The 20,742-nt window shown below is 44.7% G+C and overlaps 1 protein-coding gene across 1 annotated transcript in view; it reads right to left on the bottom strand.

Annotated features, from left to right (window-relative positions):
• Nucleotides 1-20,742, bottom strand: part of DNAH14 (dynein axonemal heavy chain 14) — a 300,961-nt gene that overhangs the window by 83,747 nt on the left and 196,472 nt on the right. The window contains exons 54-60 of the mRNA XM_087859257.1: nucleotides 12,857-13,054; nucleotides 10,898-11,059; nucleotides 8,836-9,027; nucleotides 7,329-7,510; nucleotides 3,027-3,135; nucleotides 2,367-2,492; nucleotides 630-724 (exon numbers count right to left, since the gene is read on the bottom strand). Coding sequence (XP_087715383.1) covers nucleotides 630-724; nucleotides 2,367-2,492; nucleotides 3,027-3,135; nucleotides 7,329-7,510; nucleotides 8,836-9,027; nucleotides 10,898-11,059; nucleotides 12,857-13,054 — 1,064 coding nt within the window. The remainder of the gene's footprint in view (nucleotides 1-629; nucleotides 725-2,366; nucleotides 2,493-3,026; nucleotides 3,136-7,328; nucleotides 7,511-8,835; nucleotides 9,028-10,897; nucleotides 11,060-12,856; nucleotides 13,055-20,742) is intronic.

The raw sequence follows: 20,742 nt of genomic DNA, 5'->3' as shown, positions 1-20,742 counted from the left end.
AGAGGTTGAGAATCTGCCCGGCTCCTCTTGCTTGTCTCTCTCTGCACCCGACCTTCAGCCACAGGGCACGGCTATGGCCCTGTGGCATGCGCCGCTCTCCCTGGAGAGTCACTGATGAATGACAGCTTGTGTGTCCTCTTCTCTTCCTGTCCCCAGAGGTAAAGCACCATGACAAATATCGCAGTAGATGTGCCTACTCCTACATCGGTAATGGAAATACTACTTCCGGTAAACAACGGACGGCTCAACCCATCGGAGAGGTGACAGCAGAGTCTTCTTCTCTGTTGGGCCGCAGACACCAACGGAGAGCATCGCACCCAGAGATTCAAACTAGAAACATCGGGATCAGGCTCTGGACCTTGGAGCGTCTCATTTCTTCCTGCACAGCTTGGTTGGCAGCAGCTTTTCTTTCTCGAGGGAACACAGAACACTGACATGCCCCACGGCTGATGGCGCCACAACGCGGACGACAGACAGCACGTAACACACATAATGACAAATGTAAAGTCACCAAAATGGCTAAAAATGACTTCGTCTAAAAATACATGAATAGGGACTCAGTCCCTCTTAGCATGTATCTGTGTTTTCTGTTGAGCTTTTCCAGCTCCCAACAAACCCAGGTGACTTACCTCAGCTCAGCGATGTCGGCTTTATCCAGGGCGCTCAGAGCCACGACCGCCTTTTCTAGAGCTGGCAGCACGCTTTTTACTTCATGGGCAGTTTCCTGCAACAAAGTGAGAGGCCCCCAAGCGTGTATCAATGCACAAGGCTGCATACCATAAATTTTTACATTTTGAACTTGGAAAATAGATTTGACTTTTCCACGACGCGTGCTATTTACGCTGCTGGGAACGCGTGCTGGAGTCCTAAGCGCGGTGCCTTACTCCCTCCCTGATGAGAAGTTATGTGTGGCTCTGGCCTTCTCCAGCGCACTAGGGCAGTAACAACGCCCTTTCGAGGGGTGGTCCTGGGACAGGGGGTCACTGTCCAGCTAATGAAGCCTAAGCTTCAGAGCCCCTCACTGGCCCAGACCTCCCCCCGGGGCCTGGAAGGAGCTCCACCAATGTTGGCGGGGCCGCGTGTCTTCGCTAGGCTTGTGAAAGTTAGACATTGTAACTGCAGTCAGGTTTCCTCTCGGGGCAGGTGTTCCCGAGATGGCCGGGGACATGTCTGGGGTCTGCACACAGTCACCTGTCTGTATAATTAAGTTATCGCAAGCTATCTCAATTAGGAATGACTTCCAGAAATACTTTCACTGTCCCCTGTTCCAGCTTTTCTGGGCATGTGACATTAAGGTGCTCGGCCAGGGGACATATTGTAATATACACTTATGCCACGGGGCCTAGCACCAGAGCTACGTGGGTAATGGAGGAGAAACAAGGTTTGCAATACACCGATCCTGAATCTGGTCTGTGCAAAGCCCTTGCATGCACCAGATGTGTGAGACTGTAAGTGCAAGGTCAGGTGATCGTCAATACCTACCCCGAACGGAAGTTCACTCCTTCACGAACACACCAGACCATGCAGTGCACACTCGTCTACACGTGCCAGAGTGTCCACTTTTTTGGATGGGAGTTACGCAAAAATGAGCCATCAGAATTCCTAAGTTTGGGGATAATAGCCACTGCACTTAAAAAGATGTTTTGGAGTTTTTCCGTGAAATAAGTGAGACATTAGAGGGTTCTTACATAGGCGTGTATGAAAGGTGCCTTATTTTATAATTTAAAAATCTTCTTTACAAATAAATAATGACGACGAAGCTTTGTGAGCTACAACACAAACGTGATACAGTGTTAAAATCAATAGAGATGATTTTGTTAGAGGAGCAAAATGTGATGAAAATGTTCAGGTTATACTAAAAGCAATAATTCATTAAGAGGAAAAAGTACATTGAGGATAGAGGTAATGATCTGCCTCTTGTCTGTTTAACAATCTGATACACAAAGAAGAATGCATCATACAATCACACTGTAAAAAGTAAAGGTTCTGGCTGAGTTTGCAAGAACTGTTAACATTAATGAAAATATAAATATCAGAAAACAACTCTCTAAGGAAGACATTGGTGGAAAACTGGTTGGTGAATGCTCTCAATCCACATGGCATCTAAAATTAGTCAAAAACCTTGAAATGCCAGTTTTGTTTACGCCAATTGATAGCAACACTAAAAATATTCATGACATTATCGGTGATACGAGTTATGAAGCTGAAAGAACTGAACCTGACCATCAAAAACGAAAACCACATTTTCATCAGCTAGGCTGAACATTCCCCAGGAAATGATATGGAAATAATTCTCACACGAGGTCATCTGGAATCATTTTGCAAACGATCCAAATAATTGTGACCGATTATATTTTAGCGTTTACCTGGGCGTACTCTTGCACAATTCTTACTTCTTCGGCCATAATTTCTTCATCCTGTTTAACAAGCATCTGGACCTTCTCCACCACTTGTGAATCTTTCTGCAGTTTTTCCATTAGGGCTTCCTTTTCCTAATGAGACACACGGTTCTTTTGAGAATGAATTTTAAGAGATATGGTAGCTCTTCTTTAAAGAGAAATTCATTTCAAGAAAAAGTCATAAAGCTCATTTCATTATAATATTTACCAAAATCAGCCTGAAATATATTTGGACAGACTAAACTGGAAAGGGTAACCATAGCCAGTATCATCTCACGCGACACACGTCGTGTTTGAGAACGCGCTGCAGACTGCAAGCGACCATGGCATAGTTCAGGTTGATTTAACTAACGACAGAATTATGCTAGGTGAGCTTTTACAACTAGTTGTAGGCCTACTGTCACACTCAGTGGTTACAACGTAATGCTGTTACTACTTTGCTGTCATCGTTGCCACTGTCTTGCTCATTTTACAGGTAAGAAAGTTGAGGCCAACAGAGCTACCCAGCGGCCTGCTAACAAAGCTGGAATCCTAACCCATGTTCGCCAAGTATCAGAGCCTCTGCTTTCCAACACTGCTCTGTATTAAACCATCAAATATTTAAAAGAGATTGCAAACCAGCTATACCTTTGTTTTTTGTTCTATCTGTGGGCCAAGAATCAAGAGCTCCTCTTGCATATCTGTAACGAGCACGGTTGCTTCCAGGATCCTGGATAGACCCATATAAAAATGATTCCTGAGGGGGGGAGAAGTATTAAGAAGGCATAAGATGTAATGAAACATCGGCAAAGCAAGATACATTGCGATCTTGTATTGGAAGACAACATGGTAAAGATGTCGATCCTCCCCCAAATTGATACATAGACTTAACGTGATGCCTACCAAAATCGCAGTGAGATTTTTTCTTTTTTTGTAGATACAGACAAGGATCTTCTAAAATTTATATAGAAAGCCAAATGAACTAGGATGATTACAACGATTTTGCAAAAGAATAAAGTGGGTGGGTGGCACCTCTCTACCTGATTGTGAGACTGATTGGGTAGTGAGAGTCGTCAGGACTGGGGTACCCGCAGAGGGTCAGGCACGTCCATCAACAGAACGAGACAGAGAAGCCGGAAACAAACGCACACAAGCACAGTCAACCAGCTCTTCACAAAGGCGCAGAAGTGAGAGAAAAAGGAAACGTTTTCAACACAGGGTGTGGAGCGACTGGTTATACGGCATGAACCTGGACGTAAGCCTCACGTCTTATACAGAACTAAGTCAAAGTGGACCATGGAATGGAGGGTAAAAGGTGGGTCTATGATGCTCTTAGAAGAATGCATAGGAGAAAGTCTCCAGGATCCAGGACCAAGTTCACAGACTTGACAAGAGAAGCATATCTGAGAAAGAAAAACAGATCTGACAAACTGGACTTAATCAAAATTGAAACAAACATTCTGTCCAGAAGATGACAAGTAACTGCTGGGATAAGTATCTGCAACCCGTACATGCGACAGACGACTCCTCTTTAGAACACAGACAGCTCTCCGAACTCAGCAAAGAGAGGGCACCTGGGTGGCTCACTCAGTTAAGCATCTGCCCTTGGCTCAGGTCATGATCCCAGGGTCCTGGGGTCGAGTCCTACATCGGGCTCCCTGCTCAGCGGGGAGCCTGCTTCTCCCTCTGCTGCTCCGCCCTGCTTGCGTGCTCTGACAAATAAATAAAAATCTTAAAAAAAAAAAAAAGCCCAGCAATGAGAAAAATCAAAGAATCCATTTAGAAAATGTGCCAATGCTATGAAAAGGCATTAAACTGAAAGGATGCACCAGTGCAGAGGCGTGCACACGGACAGCACGGTGCCACGTGTTTGCAAGGACGTGGGGAAGCTGGATTCCTCACACGCGGCCACTGTGGAGAACAACTTGGTGTTATTTTCTTTACAGCCCGGCATACACACTGTATGACTCAACGATCACGCTCCTGGCATTTCCCCTAGACATGTTCACAGCAGCTCCGTTCAGAACCACTCCCCCCTGAAAACAGCCCCAGTTCCTCCCGTGGATGAATGGTGCACGAACCGTGGTACATCCATACCGTGGGGTGCTTACAGGACAGAACAAACTATCGGTACATGCAACAGCTGGATGGAACTCCAAGGCGTGATGCTGGGTGAAGCCCATCTTGTTCCCCCGTGTAAGGGGAAGGGGGAGACAGAGACCAGACCGTGGCCGGCGCTGCTGGGAGTGGTCGGTGGCGGGGGCAGCCCAAGGGATGCGGCCATGGCAATGAACAGTTGTGCACAAATCCACACGCAGGACACAAGGGTGCGGGGCTATGCACACAGGTGGCACCAATGCCTGCGTCCTGGCTTTGATGTCACAGTTACGGAAAATGTAACGACAGGGGGAACTGAGTGTAAACTGTAAGTTGGACCTCTCTGTACTGTTTTGCAACTTCCGGTGAATCTATTTCGAAGTGAAAGGGTTTTTTTTTTTTTTTTTTTTTTAAGAAGCAGCAGTAAGTTGAAAATTTTCCATTTATCCATTCGTTAAGATAAAAAATTGAAAACATACAGTTTGTAAGGAATAAAGTAAATAAACACAAATACTGTAAAACCAGCAGACTCCAAATCCGTCAGCCAACAAAAGTTTAGTCCTGACTCTAGCAGGACTTTCCTAACCTAAAAGGATGCTGTCAGCCATGCCCTGTACAAGGTCAGTGACACGGATGCTGTCGGGCATTTGCTCTCATTTCCCTCTTTGCTCTAAGCCTTGGACAGGTCCTCAAAACGTCTCATCTGGATTCCTACAATAGCTTTCAAATCTTTGTTTTAAGTTTTCTCTCTCTTCAATTTATCCCCCGTTCTAATGCCAGAGTGATCTTCCTAAAATACACGTCCGTATCACTCAGGGTTGTTATTGTTGTGAGCTGCATATGTCAGCCACTGCTTGCAGTCAATCTGTAATCCCACCCCCAAGAAGCAGGTGCTATTAAAAATAAAATGAACTCTTAGGAACACTGAAGCCCAGCTCCCCGGGCAGCACACACGTGAGGCAGGCAGGTTGGGACTTCCCTCCCCTGTAAACGGAATGTTTCATTATGAGTTCTGGGTGGGGAAGAGATGTGGATTGGCTGTAAGGGACCCAGACCACAGAATGAACCCTCCCTGCTTTTTTTTTCTCCCATGTCTACCCCTGGGAAACGGAGCTGCTGGAATTTGCAAGTAGCAAAGAGGAGCCGGGGAGTGGGGACCTTTAACCTGGTGCTTCTTTTACCACCTTGAGAGATGTGACCAGTTATGGATCACGATGATAATGACCATGTGAATAAGTTTGAAGGTGTTCCTGGTCTGACCCACACATCGGGGGTGGGAGACGTTCTGGGCTAGCACAAGGAATAGACACCACCAAGCCACCTAGAGATGAGTCTGGGCTGATGGTGCGGGTGGGGCACGGGCAAGACGGGGAAGGGAAGCAGCAGCCGTGACAGGGACTGGTCGTACCGACTGCCGTCACATGCCTGCGGGTGGAAGGCAGCAGCCGCCCCCTCCCCAGTGGTGGGAAGGGGACACCTTGGAAACTTGGAAGTCAAAGGTGGAAGGAGGACCCCCTAATCTCTTGACTCCTATGTGTGGGGCATCCGGCCAATTTATACAGACTGCTGTCATCACCCTCAGTGTGACCACCGACCAACAAAAAGCTCAATGTAGGGACCTGGAGAAACCACCCGGGAGCCCCTATCTCCAGGACTGACAAGTTTTTACTTCAAACAATAGGACAAGATTCACCTTCTAACCTAACAGGACTCCTTGAAGCTTCACTGCATTCATGGACTCCAGCGGCGGCTCTACATGGAACGACGTGGAATCTGCCGTGGCCCACCCGGCCTTGTTAACAAAAATGTCAAAAAATGAGCCCCGGACACTGCATTTGCATCAGGCCGCCGCGGAGGCAGCTACTGCTTCTGGCCTCCGCTGCTCTGCCAGACGCAAACTGACAGCTCTAGCACGAGCGGAGAGGAGAAACTTCCATTGTCCTGGGCTTCCCGCAGCACGTGCGAGGCTGCATATGTGTGACCGCCAACGCTGATGCACCCGGATTGACGGCATTTCTAACTGGCTTGGCTCCTGATCGGGAGCCTGGCTGCGGAGTCAGAGTCATGGGCACTGTCCTCCAGTGTCACCGAAGACACAGAACGGACTTGCATCAAGTCCCTATCAGTACTGTTAATGAGGGTGTCTCGTCGGGTGGCCCCAATTCCTGTAGCGGGACACAGGCCAGGCTGGAGGATGTTGCCGGAGGGCAGCAGCTCCGCCTGGGGGGAGCCCCGGCAGCCTTCACGCCCCCACGCAGGTCACGCAGGCCTCACCGCAACTGCTCGAGGTCTTGTCAGGACACCGTGTGGGCCTCCTGGAGTAGAGAGTGTGGGATGCTCGTAGGCAGGTCCTACAAGGCCATTTCCGCTCACGTGTCCATCTTACTGGGCAGCTGTTAGGACACGGTTTCTCGGTGTTGCCGGGGCTCTGATCAGATAGAAACCCGCTGCGCCGTGTTTCCTCGCCCATCTTCCCAGGGGCAGCTGGACACAGGGTCCGCAGCACCGGGGCATCCCACTGTCTGTGACATTGGGCTTCCGTTACTCTGGTGTTGTCCCTGGGATAAGGGACATGGCTGGTGGCACCTGTGGCTGCTCTTGCTTTCACGACGCGACCTAACGACGGCTCAACACCTCTTCCCCGGCTGCGCGTGTCCGCCCTGTCTCGACCGACGGGCAGCCTTTGAATGCCTTACACCTCTTTGAAGGGCTTGTGCAGCTGTTGCCTTTTCCCCCCAAAAGAAAGACAGATTCGGGCTCCTTCTTTTGTATTTGTGTCTCTTTTTACAAATAAAAGCACCAACTAAAAAAAATATATATGTATGTATTTCTGATTTGGTCTCAAAGTCTTACCTCTTTGTTTGCATTTCCTTCTCTCGTGACCTCAAAATGTGAGCAAATGTATCCATGAACCGCAAGTAGCTACTGGGAGTGATATAATAATGCCTTCTGGTTTCCTGGCAGTATTTCGTGTTCAACTCTTTTATACTTCTGTGGATTTGGACACACGTTGGGGCAAGTTTTTCTTTTAAGTTCTGCAGGATAATAATTTTTAAGAATCAAGAGAAAGCAATCTAAACATACATAAAGAGGGGCGCCTGGGTGGCTCAGTCGTTAAGTGTCTGCCTTCGGCCCAGGGTGTGATCCCAGAGTCCTGGGATCGAGTCCCACATCCGGCTCCTCCACTGGGAGCCTGCTTCTTCCTCTCCCACTCCCCCTGCTTGTGTTCCTTCTCTTGCTGGCTGCCTCTCTCTCTGTCAAATAAATAAATAAAATCTTAAAAAAAATAAACATACATAAAGAAAGAGAAAATAACTTGAAACAGTTTATCATTCTGAGATATGGGAAGATAGAAAAAGGCCCTGGGTAAATGGGACCAAGAATAGAGACGTCTTAGTGGTTTGGATGGTGTTCGGGTGGACAAGGCAACAGGGCTGGTGGTTTAGGACATGCCAGACAACCTACTAGGCTTTCCCCTCACTTCTGCTATAGCCATCCAAGGACTTAGGGGGCTATCACCAATGGCCCGGGGTCATGGTGCCTTTTTTTTTTTCTCTTAAATCTCCTATCTTCCTTTCCTAAAGTAGATTATCAATTACAAGAGACTCCACTTCTCTTCCTTGAGTGACATAAAGCTGCAAAAATGTCCTTACATACTCAAATGATATACTGATATGTGGATGGGCAAACTAGAGGAGAAAGTGCCCCTTGCTTAGTTTTAGAGAAAATTCGGAGACACGACCTAGCCCTGGTGCCCACCTGCAGCCACCAAGGCTGGCCAATAACCTGGTCTCCTCTAACTCAGCTGCATTTTTTTCCTGACTCGACCCTGACTCTAGCCTTGGCCTTAGCTTTCCTTGGACGCTTGCCAAGTAAGGTCGCAAGCCCTTTTCCAGGTGCCGCGCTGAGTCTTGGGCCGCTCTGCTTTTATAGCTTCCTTTGTCAACACCCAACGGGTCTTCGGTGGGGCCGCGCTAGAAAAGATTCGTGCTGTGGCTCATGAATTCTGGGCTTATTTCACACGTGGTTTGTCGTAGCCAAGCCAGAGACATCAACAGGGAGTACCCAGGAGGCGGCAGCGTCCTTCCCACGGCACCTGGCTTCAAGGAAACCTGCTGCTCACCATGGGGCAGGACAGTGCAGAGACCCAGGCAGTGAGGAATCAGGACGGGTCAGGGGGCAAAAGAGACGGGGAACTGATAAAGAGTCAAGGCAAGCCCTTGACCTATTTCATGGTTTTGCCCAGCGCTGCCTGTTTTTGGCTACCTAGGACTCACTACCATTCAGAGACAGTTCTGCCAGGTGCTGTTAATAATCTGAAATCTTTCCGTGGGTCCGATTCTTTAAGGGTTGTATTTACCTCTCTGTTCTTTAAATCCACCTTTTCTCTTAAGAAGGAATTGGCTACGACAAGGAGGGCTGCTTCTGGCCACTTCTCATACCAGTCGATCGTGCAGGCAGCGATCATCGAAGGGTAGGCTCTACAATGCTGGCGGAAGGTCGGTCCTGCTGGACTCATGGTCATGAAAATATGAAGATTCTTATGGATCCTCTGAAAATTAATACAGATGTAATGTGTTCACATGGAATCCCCTGAGCACCTGCCAAAGGAAACTGCAAATCCTGTGGAGCTCTCGCGAGGAAAGTGGCTGGGTTCTGCTCTGCAAGACCTGGAACATCCCCTCTATGAACCAGGTCACATGGGCGGGTGTGGTGCTAGAGTTTTGTTCAGTGGGGGACCTGACAGCAGGTGGGGGGCGGCTCTATTTCACTCTGCTCTGGGCTGCTGGGCCACCAAGATGCCCAGAAACTCAGTGTGGGAAGTGGTCAGAGGAATGAAAGCCGGAAGACACAGAAACACACCGACGTCATGGGCGGAGCATGAGGGAGGCAGTCACAAGCCCCCGAAGGGTTAGCGCCACGCGGAATTAGAGCCGCTCCAGTTTCGCAGGGCTTGGGCAAAGCGCTGGTTTCTGTGAAATCCTCCCGCATCCTTGCCCCCACGCAGCTGCGTGGCTGCTGTTCCTGTCCACTCGGAAGGACTGGCATGGGCGTACAGTCCTTCCCGATGTCCTGCGTCGCTTTCAGTGAAACCATATCACCGACAGCAGCTTCGGGGACTCAATGTTCTTTTCAACGCAAACAGCTCAGTTTGTACAAAGTGATAAGATGTTTGAGGATCAAGCAACCTATTTTGCCAAAGAAGTGTGGTAAAGCTGAAAGAAGAGGAAAGTGTAAGATTCTTTTTCCTCCTTTTTGTCTTTAAAACAGGTATGAAAGCAGATCAAACTGCTCAACGTAGAATTCGTACAAGCGAGAAATGCTAAAATTAAAAATGAGGTTACCTCTCTTTGCTTTACCCATCCCCAAACTCCTCCCTGAAGACATACAGTGTTAGCGGTTTCAAGTACGCTTTCGCTATTATTATTGTAAGACACTTCAAATCAGTTTTGGAAGTGTGGTATAAAACAGACATACAAATAATCAAAACTGATTTCTAACTGGGATTCTTGCTTTATTTTTTATTTCTGGACTGCACTGTTCTCCAATGAGAAATTCTTTGCTCTTCCTCGCCAATCACAATCTATGTAAACCAATTTAGTAACAAGGCACTAGAGGGCAACAAGTTATCAGGGTGACTGCATTTAAAAATATAACCTAATCTAAGCATCATATGATGTTGTTCTCCCTCAATTGTGTATTTGTGGAATTTTTTTACATCTTGTAGTGCCGGATCACTAAGTGTCCACTGAGGATGGAAGATGGGCCAGGTCAATTCTCAGATGACCCCACTGTCGAAAGGAACTGGCCCAAGAAAGAAGTTGGTCTATGGTGCTTCCCATCTGGATGTCTGGTTGGGGCGATCCTCTCTCCTCTCTCTCTCTCTCACTGCTGAGCGGTTGGCCAGTCGTCATGCCTTAAAGACGTGGAAAGCTTACCTCGTTGGTCTGGACTCTCTCTCCAGATGGACCCCACTGCTGAGTTCTTCTATCACCTGCTCTGTCTGGATTATTTCTGTCTGTGCCCATCACCCCCCAGCCAATTCCAGGGCTATTCAAAGGGATGCAAGAATTCTTATCTCTTGCTTTTCCAGACTTGTTGCCAACCGTGGTCAGGGAGGGAAGTCAGTGTAAGAAATAAACCCAGCATCTTATTTCTCTTGTCATTGCCTCTCACTGCTACCATGTTCTTCAGCCACTGAGGGCCAGGTAGGCCCAGATCCTGGCTGACCTTGGACTTCCCTAAGGGTATAGAGTGTCTGTGTGCGGGGATCCAGTCATTCGTTTTAACTTTAAAAACTCATTAAAAGAACTAAAAAAAAAAAAAAATTACCCAACTTGAAAATTGGGTACAGAATTATAAACAAAGTCTACTTTCAATTTAACATGATAATTTGATAAAGCCAAGCCACAAAAGAGTACCTTTTGGAAGGAAGCAAGCAGAGACTGCCTGTTATCAACGTGACCAGACCGTTCAGCAAAAGATCGCATCCTTAGCGCAATGGAGTCCAGCTCCTCGTTTTCAAACAGGTCCAGTATTTTCCTCAAATTGAGAATGCTGTTCAAATCTTCCATTAACAACTCCTTAGGTGAAACAGATATCAAATCAGGAATGAGTAAAGTACTTACTTTTTCACTCTGAACACAACAAATTGAGACCCAGGACCAAGAGCAGTGAAGGAGTTTTTGTTAAAACGGAGAGTAAATCCAAGCTTTACCTAAAACAGCACGTGTAGCGTCATCCCCTCCTCAGGCTCCTTCTCTGACCCTCACAGTTCCCAGTGTTTCAGGTGGGGAAGGAAAGCGAGCGGGAGGACAGCCTCCAGGACGGGCCAACAGAGCCACGTGGGGCTGGCTCATCTCCTGTCTCACCCATGACTGACGGAGAACACACTGAGCCTTTCCTCCTTGTCAGGGGCTCCGCTTAGCTACCCTGGGGTGCTGCTGCCTCGGCACTGGCTTCGTTTCACCAAGCAGCCTGCAGGGACCCTTCACTGACACCAGTCCCTCGTGCAAGCCGCCCGCACGGGCGAGCAGGTGCCGGCTGCTGGTAGGACTTTCCTGACAGCCTGTGCTCAGCAGCCGCCCCCGCCTCCCAGGGCCCATGGGCCTTATGTGCCCCTCGGACAGACCTCCATGGGGCGAACCAAAACCCCACTCTTTAGGTGTGAGTGGACCGATCAGGCCCTAGCCTGGGAGCCCAAGTCACACCACTCACGGGCTCTGGATTGCGCCTCTCCCTGCCTGACCCTGCCCTGACCTCCCCATGTGGCCCCTCGAGGCATGCTGTGTTCTTCTTCCAGGACGGGTAAGAAACTTCTCCGTTTCAATCTCTTGCGTGGTCTTCTGTTGAACTGTGCATCAGCACCCTGGGCTCCACTTAACAAATGTTAACACAGTCATCACCCGGTTTTTTGGATTCACATGGAAAGCAGCAATGCTGTGGTCAGGAAAAAGCTGGAAAGTGTGGAGAAGAGATCCAGTGACCCTGAAGTCCCGAATGACACAGGAGTAGATGAGCACGTCCAGCCCAGCTCTGACTGATAGTGTGTTTCTGAAAAATGACTTCGTAAATTAGAACAGCAGGTTTCCGGCATGGGAGAAGCGACATCCGAATCCAGAAAAGTATCTCACAGAAACCTCAAGCTGATGAACAGTACTTAACTTTGGGAAAGGGAGGACATATAATTAAATATAAGTAAAGTGGAAAATTGGACACTCCAAAGAACAGCAGATAACAACACAGCACTGGGACTTACTCTCAAAATTCCATATGCAGGAAAACCGCGACCCCAGGGAGAGAGGCCCAGTATGAGGAGAGAAACAAGATGCGAGTTTGAAACAACGCTTGCTCGTAACTACATGAGTCTGGAGCACAGAATAAACTGTTGCTGTGAAATGTTGCCACAAGGTACACTGAATGGGAGACGGCGTGCGTGATTACGTCTAGGCTGTGGAAGGGCATCATTTACTCCAGATAACAGGTTAACACAGGCGTTGGGTGATTAGCATTTTTTTGCTTGTATGTAAACAAGGCCTATCCTGCGAGGAGAGTCCTAAATTCGGCAGTGCCGCTGGAGCAGGGGGACAGAGGGGGGGACCAGGAGCCTCTTGCAGACCATAAAGCTAGTTTAGCTACATGGGCCAATTACTTCTCATGGCCAATTAAAATGAAAATTCTAAAGACAGAAATGCTTTTGCAGAACTCTCCGCAGCAAGAGGACAAACACAGACGCTGTGGGCTGTGAGTGGGGACGGCCAGAACAGTGGAAAAGCCAGGGCAGGCTGGCAGGCCTATACTTTCTTTTCAAATATGAAATGGGGGGCAGGCACTACTTACACGGCAAATGCTAGCAAATGCGAAAGACAAAAAGTACTCACCTGCTTTGGGTTTAAACTAGCAACTATCAAAGCAGTGGGGTTCCCTTCTAATCCTGCTTGAATGAAGCCCCTTTTAAAGTCTTCTTTGAATTCGATGTAGGGGTAGTTGTAGGACGTGGGCACCCGGTAGAGTTTGCATTCTGTCAAGTAACAGGCCAGGGTGGCACAGGTCTCCTTCCCACAGCCGTCTATTCCTACCTGGGCAAGAAGAACAATCCAACATATGATTCCTATGTGCGTCCCAGACACCTTGAAATGCATAGTTTCCTCTCAGCAAAATATCTTTTATAATCTTTTTGGGAAATACGTGAAATATAATGAAAGTATTTATCAAAGTCCAATAGGGCTTTCATATACATTTTCTCTGTATAGTCTCTTGAAATAATATGAGACAGTTTGACTGGAACGATAACACAATCTGAAAAAATAGCATCGACAGGTTTATAAATCATTATGTTACTGCCAATATTTGACTTTTCATGTAGAAGAATTTAGATAGGTCTTTTCCTATATATTCCGAGCAATAAACACTTAGGTGCTCTTTGGTAATAATGACGAAGTATCACCTGTTCTAGCAGCTTTGCTGAGCTATAATGTACAGACTATACCTCTTTTTGTGTGTATAATTCAATGATGTTTAGTAAATTTACAGGTTTGCAACCGGTAAATCCAGTCTTAGAACAGTTCTATCCCCAGAAAGATCCCCCAGGCCTGTGAGTAGTGAGTCTTCATTCCAACCCCAGTGCCAGGCAACCATTAGCAGGCTTCCCGTCCCTCCAGGTTTCCCAGCCACTGAAGGGTAAATACGAAGTCTTCTGCATCTGCGTCCGCACTGAGCATGACGGTGTTGTGGTTCCTTCACGTGGTAGCATCTGTTAGTAGTCTGCTCCTTTTTATTGCTGAGTAGTATCCCACTGCAGATGGCCACGTGGGAGGACGTCCACTTCACGGCTATTCTACTAGTGCTCGGGACACTTTCGTGCAGGTCGTCAAGCGAACGTTTGTTTTACTTCCTCTTGTGTAGATAAAGAGAAATGGAACTGCTCCGTTAGAGGGTCCACGGGAGTTAACTTTGTAAGAAATGGTCAAACTGGTTTTCAAAGCAGCTGTGCTAGTTTACATTGGCACCGGCCCTGTGTGCGAGTTCCGGCTCAATGACAGCCTTGCCTACACTTGCCGTGGCACAGTGCCAGCACGTGCGTGCCCGTGTCTCCACTTGCTTCCAGACCGCCCTCCCCAAACGGTTAATGACGGCGAGTAGTTTTCTCACCCGCTTATGCGCATTCATGTCTCTTTGGTGAAGTATCTAGTTAAATCTTTTGTCCACTTAAAATAATAAACTTTTTGATTTTAGGAGAGGTTTTGATTTACAGTAAAATTGCCAAGACAGAAAAGAGAATTTTCATATGCCCCACATCCAGTTTCCCCTGCCAACATCTAGCTAGTATATTTGTTACCACTAATGAGACAGTATCGATACATTATTATTAACTACAATCCATACTTAGTTTTTACCTAACATCTTTTTCTGTCCCCGGATCCCATCAAGGACACATTACATTTGCTAGTTATATGCCCTGAGGTTCCTCTTGACTGTGACAGTTTCAGACTTTCCTTTTTTGTTTTGTTTTGATGACACTGACGGGGTTGAAGTGAGCCGGTCAGGCATTTTGCAGAACGTCTCTCGGTTGGGATTTTCTTGATGTTTTCCTTTTAACTAGATTGGGGTTATGTGTTTCTGGGAGGGAAGACCGCGGGGATAAAGAGCCATTTATCAACCTGATTTAGCACTGTTAACGCTGACCTTGGTCACCTAGATAAAGTGCTGTATGTCAGGCTTCTCCACTGTGAAGTTCGTGTTTTTCTCCTTTTCCTACTGCATCCTTTGAGAGGAAATCACTCATAGCTCACAGTTAAGGAGTGCGGAGTTATGCTCCAATTCCTTGAGGGCAGAGTATCTACACACATTATTTAGAATTTTTCTGTACGGGAGATTTGTCTATTTCCCCCTATTTGTTTATTTATTTAATCATGTGTTTATATGTACCGACTCTTGGATACTTATATTTGAGTTATAATCCAGTACTACCCTATTTATGTTGTTGTTTTGGGGTATGGCCATCGGGAACTCTTTTAGTTGGCTCTTCTCTCTCTCTTGTCATTGTGATTTTTAAAAACACTTCCTTTCTGCACAAGAAGATACTCCATGCTCAACACAGTATATTTCTTGTGCCAGCCCTACGGTAAGCCATTTTTCCCAGGAGCCCTGGCCCTTTTGTTGAAGAATGGTATTAGAAACCAAGACCTGGGAACGCAAACTGGTGTAGCCACTCTGGAAGATGGTATGGAGGTTCCTCAAGAAGTTAAAAATAGAGCTACCCTATGACCCAGCAATTGCACTACTGGGTATTCACCTGAAAGATACAAATGTGATCCAAAGGGGCACCTGTACCCCAATGTTCATAGCAGCAATGCCCACAATAGCCAAACCATGGAAAGAGCCCAGATGTCTATCAACAGAAGAACGGATAAAGAAGATGTGGTGTGTATACACACACACACACACACACACACACACACACACACACACACACACACACAATGGAATATTACTCAGCCATCAAAAAGAATGAAATCTCACCATTTGCAATGACATGGATGGAACTAGAGGGTATCATGCTAAGTGAAATCAGTCAGTCAGAAAAAGACAATTATCATATGATTTCATTCATATGTGGAATTTAAGAAACAGTGCGGAGGGTCATAGGGGAACGGAGGGAAAACTGAATGGGAAGTCACTAGAAAGGGAGACAAACCATGAGAGACTCTTAACTATAGGAAACAAACTGAGGGTTGTTAGAGGGGAGGGGGTAGGGGGATGGAGTAATTCGGTGATGGGCATTAAGGAGGGCACATGATGTGATGAGCCCTGGGTGTTATACACAACTGATCAATTACTGAACACTACATCTGAAACTAATGATGTACTGTATGTTGGCTAATTGAATTAAAATAAACAAAGAAAAGAAAAGAAACCAAGACCTGGGTGCTGGGTGTGCTTGTTACAACTGGGCATTTTGCCAGGTTCTCTTGGCTGACACAGCAAGGAAACATGTTTGTATGCTGACCTTTGCATACACACATTCCTATAAATATGTCTGTATAGAACCATATACACGAAGCCAAACACGAGTTCAACTGCTGTCTTCAACTCTCATCCATCAGCATATGGATAATTCTAGCCTCTTCCCCTTGCTCATCTGTAAGCTCCCACTCCAACAGTGAGAAAAGTGGCTCCCACCACCTGCCATCCTTTACTTAGTTCCTTAGTTGTGATACATACGCACAGCAGTACCAGAATGGTGACCGCACTCCCACAGGAAACTACTTTATCAGCTACAGTATAGTGCTTACGTAAGTTTCTTTTGCCTTGAGTCTAACAGACTCCACTCATTTCCAAATTTCCTTAGGTTAGTTCCTTTCCTTCCCACCCTCCTCAGGGAGATTGTTGCACACACGGTAACACAGTTTGGTTGTTTCCTCACATTCTGCATTCCATCCAGGGATTCCCCAGACCTCCTAAATGATTTTTTGAAACTTCCATACACTAAGGTTCACTCTTTGTGCTGTGAAGTTCTATGGGCTTTGACAAATGTCTGGTGTCATGTATTCATCATGACAGCATTGCACAGAATAGTGTCACCATTCGAATATCTTGTGTTTAACCTTTCTTCCTTTCTCCAAACTCTTGGCAACCACCAATCTTTTTACCATCACCATAGTTTTGCCTTTTCCAGAATGTCATATAATTGGAATCATACAGTGTGTAATATTTCCAGACTGACTTCTTTCACTTAGCAATATGCCTTTAAGATTTGTCCACGTCTTTTTTGTGGCTTGATATCTCATTTCTTTTTATCTTTGAATAATATTTCATTGTACCCCAGTTTATCACTTACCAAAGGACATTTTGGTTGTGTCTAGTTTTTTAATAAAGTCACTACAATTACACATGGGAAGGTTTCTGTGAGGAAGTAAGTTTTCAAATATGTTAGGTAAATACATGGGAGCATACTGCTAGACTATATGGTAAGGCTATCTTTAGCTTTGTAAAAAGCCACCAAGCTATCCTTCCAAGTGACTGTGCCATTTTGCATTCCCATCAGCAATAAATGAGAGCTCCTGTTGCTTTGTATCCTTGCTAGCAATTCCCACTATTCATTTTTTTTAAATTTTTGGTCACTTCAATAGGCATGTAGTGGTATCACATTGTTTTCCCTAACAACAAATGAAATTGAGAACCTTTTTATATGCTTTTGTGAGGTGTCTGTTTATTTTTAATTGGGTAGTTTGTCCGTAGGATTTTCTATAAACAGGATCACGTGGAATGTGAATGAAGAGTTTTACTTCTTGTAAAGTGAGTATCTGAATGCCTTTTATTTTTCCTTTTCTTTTTCTTATCTAATTGCACTGGATACAAACTCCAGTGTAGGGTTGAATAGAAATTGTGAGAGACAACATCTTTGTTTTGTTCCCAGTGTTAGGGGGAAAACATTTAGCCTTTCATCATTAAGCATATAAGTTTTCCATAGATGCCTTTTATTAGGTTGGTGAAGTTCCCTTCTATTCCTTTTTGCTGAGAGTTTAAAAAAATCATTAATGGTACTGGATTTTATCAAACACATTTTCTGCACAAATGATCATGTGGTTTTTGCCTTGTATTCTATTAATATGGTGCATTGCATTACTGTATTTTGGATGTTAAGCCAAACATACATTCCCAGGATAAATCTCACTTGGTCATGGCCTATGATACTTACGTGTTGTTGCATTTGGTTTGCTAATATTTTGTGCAGGAATTTTACAACTATATTCATAAGGGATATTGGTCTGTAGTTTTCTCTTGCTGTGATGTGTCTTGTCTGGTTTTGGTATCAGGTGATAACTGGCCTCGTGGGTGAGTTGGGAGCTGTTCCCCCCTCTATTTTCAGGAACAGTTTGTGAAGGATGGATTTCATTCTTCCTTAAATGTTTGGTAGAATTCTCCAGTGAATCCGTTTGACCCTGGACTTTTCTTCACGGGAAGTTTTCAAACTCCCAATTCAATCTCTTTGTTTAGGTCTTTTCAGATTTCCTATCTCTTTAGCTCAGTCATTTGTGTCTTCCCAGCAAGTGTCCTTTTCATCTAGGCTATCCAGTGTGCCAGCACACAGTTGCTCATACTGTTCTCTTATAATCCTTTATTTCTGTAACGTTGGCAGTTATGTCCTCTCTTTAATTCCTGGTTTCAATAATTTTTAATGATGGACTCTTCTTTCTCTTTTGCTTTCTTGGTTTGTCGATTTTGTTCATCTTTTCAGAGAACAAACCTTTGGTTTTGTTGATATTCTCTCTTTGTTTTCTGTTCTCTACTTCTCTCATCTTTATTAATTCCTTCTTTTTGCTTGCTTGGGGTTTAGTCTTCTTTCCTTCTGTAGTTTGCTAATGTGGGAGGTTAGGTCATTCGAGGTTTTTCTTCTTTTTAAAAATATAGGCATTTATAGCTTTTTTTTTTTTTTTTAAGATTTTATTTATTTGATGGAGAGAGAGACAGCCAGTGAGAGAGGGAACACAAGCAAGGGGAATGGGAGAGGAAGATGCAGGCTCCCACCAGAGGAGCCTGATGTGGGGCTCGATCCCAGAATGCCGGGATCATGCGCTGAGCCAGAGGCAGATGCTTAATGACTGAGCCACCCAGGTGCCCCGGCATTTATAGCTTATATACATTTCCCTCTAAGCACTGCTTTGGGTATGCCATGTTTTCATGTATCTCAGAATATTTTACAATATCTCTTGTGATTTCTTCTTTCACTCATTGGTTATTTAGGAGTATGTTGTAAAAATTCCATTTTTCCAATATTTGTGAATATTTCAAATCTCTTTCTGTTATTGATTTCTACTTTAATTCTATCTATTGTGGGCTGAGGACATACTATGAATGACTTCAATCCTTTTAAATGTATTGAGGCTTGTTCTATAGTCTGGCACATGGACTATGTTGGAGAACGTTCCATGTGTGCTTCAGAAGAATGTGTATTTTGCTGTTGTTGGAAGGACTCTGCTATCTATATCAATTAGGTCAAATTGTTTTACAGGATTGTTGACATTTATATCCTTGTTGATTTTATATCTAGTTGCTCCAACAATGAGAGAGGGGATATTGAAGACTCCAATCACTGCTGTTGAACTGCTTATTTCTCTCTCTTCAATTCTATCTGTTTGGCTTCACATATTTTGGGGCTTAGCTGTAGGTGTGTGTGTTTATAACTGTCATATCTTTCTGATGATTAATGGTTTTATCATTATAACATCTTTCTTTTCTCTCAGAACACTTATTTTTTTCCCCTGAAGGTATATTTTGTCTGATATTAGTAAAACCTATTCCAACCCTTTTATGGGAATTATTGACATGAATTATCTTTCTCCATCTTTTCATTTTCAGTCACTTCTGCGTGAGTCTAAAATGCAACTCCTGTTGACAACACATGATTGGATTTAAAAAAAAAAATCCTGTCCTCCAATCTCTGCCTTTTTATTGGAACATTTAGTACATTTATATTTAATGTTATGATTGATATGATTTGATTTACATCTACCATATTGCTGTTTTTTAGTGTCTCATGTCTTTTTCCCCCTTTGTTTCTCCTTTACTACCTTCTTATGGTGTTAATATTTTCTAGAGTTCTATTCTAATTCTTTTGTTGTTTTACATTATGTATTTTTTGAGGTTTTTTTTTTTTTTTGATGGTTTCTCTAGGAATTACACTGGATATTTTATCGATCTATTCCAGATTAATATTAACTTAATTCCAGTAAAATATAGAAAGTTTGCTCAATATAGCTCCATTTGCTCCTTCCTCTTGTGTGCTATTATTATATTAACTAAATCTTTATATTATAAGCCTAATAATAGTTTTGTAATTACTGTTTTATGCACCTATCTTTGAAAGCAGTTAAACGAAAAATATACTATCTGTGGTAGGTAGAATAATATCTTTGCTATCCTCACCCTCACCCCGAAATGTATCATGTTATGATCCCTACAGCCTGTGAATATATTACCTTATATGGCAAAAGAGACTTTGCCAATGTGATTAAAATTAAGGACCTTAAAATGGGGATTTTGGATAATCTGGTTGAGCCCAGTCTAAACACATGAGTCCTTAAGAACAGGGAATCTTTCTTGGCTGTGGTCAGATAGAGAGACAAAGGAAGACATGTGACAGCTGATGAAGGCTTAGAAAGACGGCATGTTGCTGGCTTTGGAGATGGAGAAGGCGGGTCATGAGCCAAGGGAGGAGGGCAGCTTCTAGAAGCTTGTTTTCTTGCTCTGGATAGTTCAATAACACAATCCAGCTGAACTATAAGTAATGTTTACTTTTTAACAAGTCATGTATGATTTGCTTTTTACTTCTTTACCTATTCAACTAATCTCATTTGAATTGACCAATCTAGATCATGATTATTTTTTAAAATCTGTTTTAAAGGTTCTTCACCAGGTCATTATGCTCCCTCCAGCTACTAGTCCCTGCTGAAGCCTTGCAGGCGAGGTCAGCTTCCGGTTATTTTACCATTTTACACAAGTGAATCCAGAGCAAAGATCTATCGATGATGTTTAATTGGGCAAAGCAGTCACAGGAGCAGAGAGGAAACAGGGACTTAACATACTTTAAATTGTATTTTTAACAGGGGCTCTGATAGGACGATAGGGTCATGAGAAAGCATTGTTAAAGAGGCAAGTTTCCAGTTGAGTGTTAGGTTTTTAAAAATTGCTCTGAATGCATTCTCAGGATTTTAGAATTGAGAACTCTCTGTAAACTCAGTTATTAGAAAATAATGTCACTCAG

This window comes from Ursus americanus, chromosome 2, assembly GCF_024610735.1.
Source record: "Ursus americanus isolate L20-20 chromosome 2, mUrsAme1.1.p, whole genome shotgun sequence".
Taxonomy (NCBI): Eukaryota; Metazoa; Chordata; class Mammalia; order Carnivora; family Ursidae; genus Ursus; species Ursus americanus.
Note: the sequence above shows the minus strand (reverse complement) of the source record. Positions and strands in the feature narration are given on the sequence as shown.